At 61.0% G+C, this 3,837-nt stretch overlaps 2 protein-coding genes across 2 annotated transcripts in view; both read left to right on the forward strand.

The window, feature by feature from the left end:
• Positions 1–2: 2 nt before the first annotated feature.
• Positions 3–1,062, forward strand: HAX1 (HCLS1 associated protein X-1; the record flags this gene model as incomplete). The annotated part of the gene is made up of 5 exons (XM_031063976.1): positions 3–129; positions 248–363; positions 458–608; positions 682–837; positions 926–1,062. Coding segments are annotated over 4 exons (510 nt in total), but the record flags the coding sequence as incomplete, so codon positions are not given.
• Positions 1,059–3,837, forward strand: part of AQP10 (aquaporin 10) — a 3,448-nt gene continuing 669 nt past the window's right edge. The window contains exons 1-7 of the mRNA XM_014310535.2: positions 1,059–1,159; positions 1,626–1,791; positions 2,450–2,576; positions 2,672–2,809; positions 2,896–3,014; positions 3,086–3,303; positions 3,374–3,661. Coding sequence (XP_014166010.2) covers positions 1,059–1,159; positions 1,626–1,791; positions 2,450–2,576; positions 2,672–2,809; positions 2,896–3,014; positions 3,086–3,303; positions 3,374–3,661 — 1,157 coding nt within the window. The remainder of the gene's footprint in view (positions 1,160–1,625; positions 1,792–2,449; positions 2,577–2,671; positions 2,810–2,895; positions 3,015–3,085; positions 3,304–3,373; positions 3,662–3,837) is intronic.

Below are 3,837 nucleotides of genomic sequence, written 5' to 3' on the forward strand. Positions count from 1 at the left end.
GCTCTGTCCCGGTGCGGTGCTGCCCCAGTGTTGTGCTTTGCTTCCCATCACTGCCGTCAGCGGTGCGTGCCTTTGTCTTGCAGCTGGAAGATGCTCCCCGGGCTCCTCCCGGCCTCAAGGAAGACCAAGGTGGGTGCTGGGAGCAGGGGCTGAGGGGCCTCTGCCCTCCCTGCTCCAGCCGCCTGTGCTGCCACAGCCTCCGGGGCGTGTCCCCGCGCTGCGGCCACCACCTTCCCTCTCCCCCCAGACCTGGACTCCCAGGTCTCCTCCGCTGGGCTGGGCACCATCCTGAGACCCAACGAGCCCAGGTCCCACTCTTACTTCCAGAGCGTCTCTGTCACCACAGTGACTCTCCCTGACGGGGTGAGTGTTCCTGCGGGTGCAGCAGGGCTGGGGGAGGCCTGGGGACACTGTCCCCGTGGTTTGGGGGTCTCTCAGGGCTCGGTGCTGTGCGCAGGGGGTGGAGGAGCGCCGCACCGTGCAGGACAGCCAGGGCCGCCGGGAGACCACGGTGACGAGGCGGAGAGGGGACCAGGCCTTCATCAGCACCACCAGGGAGCACGGGCAGAGCAAGGACTACCGCGAGGAGGTGCTCAACATGGATGACCGTGAGTGGAGCTCTGGGGAGGGCACAGACAGTGGATGGCAGCCCCACTGAGGGAGTTCTCTCTGCCCTCGCAGGGGAGCTGGCACAGTTTGCTGGCACGTGGCCACAGCAGGAAGAGCTTCCTGCTGCCAACCTGGGCCCCTCATCTGTGCTGGGCAGCTTCCTCCGACGCTGGTTCTCGAGCTGGTAGCTGTGTCCAGTCCTGACTGAGCAGCCCACGTGTGTGACAGGTGCAGGCTGAGGGGACCCTGGGCTTGTCAGGCCTGTCAGAGCAGGCAGTGGGCAGCAGCCTCTTCTCACCACCTGTTTTTGTTGTAGATGGGTCAGATCTTGCAGGGAAGTGGTGCCTGGGCTGGAGGCTGTCCACCTTCTGCAGCGCTGCACAGCCACAGGGAGCCCTGTGGGGGTCAAGTGTATGTGTGTACAGAGCAATAAAGTCTATTTATGCTAAATGGTGACCTTCCATGCTCCTTCAGACTGCAATCTCATGTGTTTGGAGGCAGATTCCCCCTGTCCACCAGAATTACTCTGGGGGCTGCTTCGGGGGTTCAGGTGATTGCCAGGCTCCTGTGCCTGCACTGTTCCCTTCTTACCTCCCTCTCCCATTTCCCTGCCCCATACTGTGCTAATGCCTCCCCTGGGCCACTCTTGAGGGCCTGGCCCAGCCTGGAGGCCTTTCCAGGATCTCTTTATTAGTGTTGACTGCAGCTTTCCAGGATCTCTTTATTAGTGTTGACTGCATCTGTGGCTTGGGCAGGGATAAAGGAGGTTCCTGGCCAGGCAATACCTGTGCCTGCTCACCTGAGCAAGGTCTTGGCTCCCCACGGCCACTTGGGGCTCAGGGTGTTCCTACCTGGCCTTGCCCTGCTGGGGTGCAGCATTGTCACACGGTGTCGCCGGCCACACACAGGACTCTGGTCGCTGCCAGGCGTCTCCCGTGGTGCAGCCGTGATTGGTTTAAAGTCTGCACATAATCACCCACCTGGCTGTGGGGCTCATAAAACCTGCTGCAAATTAGACATCTACACCACTCTCACCGCCGCCAGCACTGCCACTGCTGCCTCTGCCCAGCTGGCACCATGGGCACCATTTCTTTCTTGACAAGAGCCCAGCGGCTGCTCCGCATCCGGAACCAGCTGCTGAGGGAGTGCCTGGCTGAGGTGCTGGCCACCTTCGTGATGATGGTAAGCAGGGCACGCGGCTGGCTTGGGGCTGGGGGGTGCCATGTGTGTGTGACAGGGCTGATGGTGTCGTGGTGACAGGTGCCAGGGGTCCCTGGGGACTGTGACAGGGCTGATGGTGTCGTGGTGGCAGGTGCCAGGGGTCCCTGGGGCTCTGCTGCTTGCCCCTTGGGGTTGGAAGGGTTTGGGGCTGCGCCACACTCAAATGTGCAACTCGGCACGGCCTGTCCTCCCCCTTGGACCCTGTTCCCACAGCATGGTCCACCCTGTGCCATGGCTCCGGTGCAATCAGGGTGTGGTGCTGGGTAGTGTGTGTGCCTTGATACCTCCTGCCTCAGAGCAGGCAAAGGCTGGGGCTCTGGTGCTGTTCTTAGCCTTTGGGCTACATCCCATGATGGCAAATGGTGTCCCTGGACTATGTTGTGGCACCTCTTCCCCAACAATTTATTTAATTGTTATAATTTGGTTACTTTGCCATCAAAACCACAAGTGAGGGTAGTAACCACCTCCCTGCCAGTCCCTGTCTGGTGTCCAAGTATTGGGGAGTAAAACCAGGGGGGCAGCACCAGCATAGCCCTCACCTTGGTGCCCTGCAGTATCAGTGCTGGGAGGGTCTCAGCACGAGGCCACCAGGGCTGAGGTGGGGCTCCCTCTTCTCCAGACAATCACCCTGGCCAGTGCTGCACAGAAGATTGCCTTCTTTGAGACCAAGGGGAATCTCATCACCAGCTACCTGGGAGGTGCCCTGGGTGTCATGGCAGGCATCTACACAGCAGGGGGAATCTCTGGTGAGACAGAGGAAGGGGTCCCAGCTCTTGCTGTCCCCTGGCTCTGAATCCCCCAGGACCCTCCACTGCCAGCCTTTCTCCCTACTCCATTGCAGGGGCTCACATGAACCCAGCGTTCTCCTTAGCCATGTGCCTGACAGAGCAGTTCCCCTGGTGGAAGTTTCCCATCTTTGTGGTTGTGCAGACCTTGGGATCTTTCATATCTGCTGGAGCTGTTTACATCCTCTACTATGGTATGGGGGAGCAGCACAGGACAAGGGAACTCCATGGTGATGCTGGGGAGGCCAGGTTTATGTACATGCTCTGCCTCTGCCCCCAGATGCCATCTGGCACCATAGCAATGGGACCCTTACTGTCACTGGCCCCCAGGAAACTGCCTCCATCTTTGCCACTTACCCTGCTGACTTTGTGTCTATTGGCAACGGCTTCTTGGACCAGGTGGGTGCCACTGTCAGCTCCCCCAGCCCCCTCAGTCCCCGCGGTGCTGAGCTGCTGTGCTGTCCTTGCAGGTGATCGGCACAGGTGTGCTGATAATTGTTGTCATGGGCCTCATGGACCCCCGCAACAAGCCTGTCCCCAAGGGCCTGGAACCAGTGGTTGTGGCTCTCTTGGTGCTCTCCATCGAGTGTTCCATGGGGGCCAACTGTGGCTGCCCCCTGAACCCTGCACGGGACATCGGGCCCCGGCTCTTCACCTATCTGGCAGGTTGGGGCCCGGAGGTCTTCAGGTGGGTAGAGGGAAGGGGGTGAGGTGGGGGTGGCAGGGATGATGCCAACCCTACCCTGTCCCATCTTCAGCAGGGGCAATGGTTGGTGGTGGGTGCCACTGGTGGCACCGCTGCTGGGGGCCGCCGTGGGCACGTACCTGTACCTGCTCTTCGTGGCTTTCCACTACCCAGAGGAGAAGAGCGAAGTCCTGGCAGAGCAGGGCTCCATCGTTCTGGTCAACACCGCCATCAGCAGCGCAGACATTGGGAGGTCACCCAAGGAAAGGGACTCTGGGGAGACAGAGCCTGCCGGGTATCCCCCACCACACAGCCCCAGCAGCACAGTCTCCCCCACAGTTGCTATCACACCATTAAAAGAGTGCTGGGAGCACGGGGTGTCTTGTCTATGGACATGGAGGTGCAGGGATGCAGAGGAAGGCCAGCCAGGCCTGGCTGCAGGGGGACACGAGCTGCTGCTGTGGGGCTCCCCCATGTGATGCGGCGATGTCCCCGGGACCCCGGCCCGGCCCCCGGTAAACCGCGGGGCTGTCTCTG

The sequence above is a fragment of the Geospiza fortis genome, unplaced genomic scaffold, assembly GCF_000277835.1.
Source record: "Geospiza fortis unplaced genomic scaffold, GeoFor_1.0 scaffold387, whole genome shotgun sequence".
Lineage (NCBI taxonomy): Eukaryota > Metazoa > Chordata > Aves > Passeriformes > Thraupidae > Geospiza > Geospiza fortis.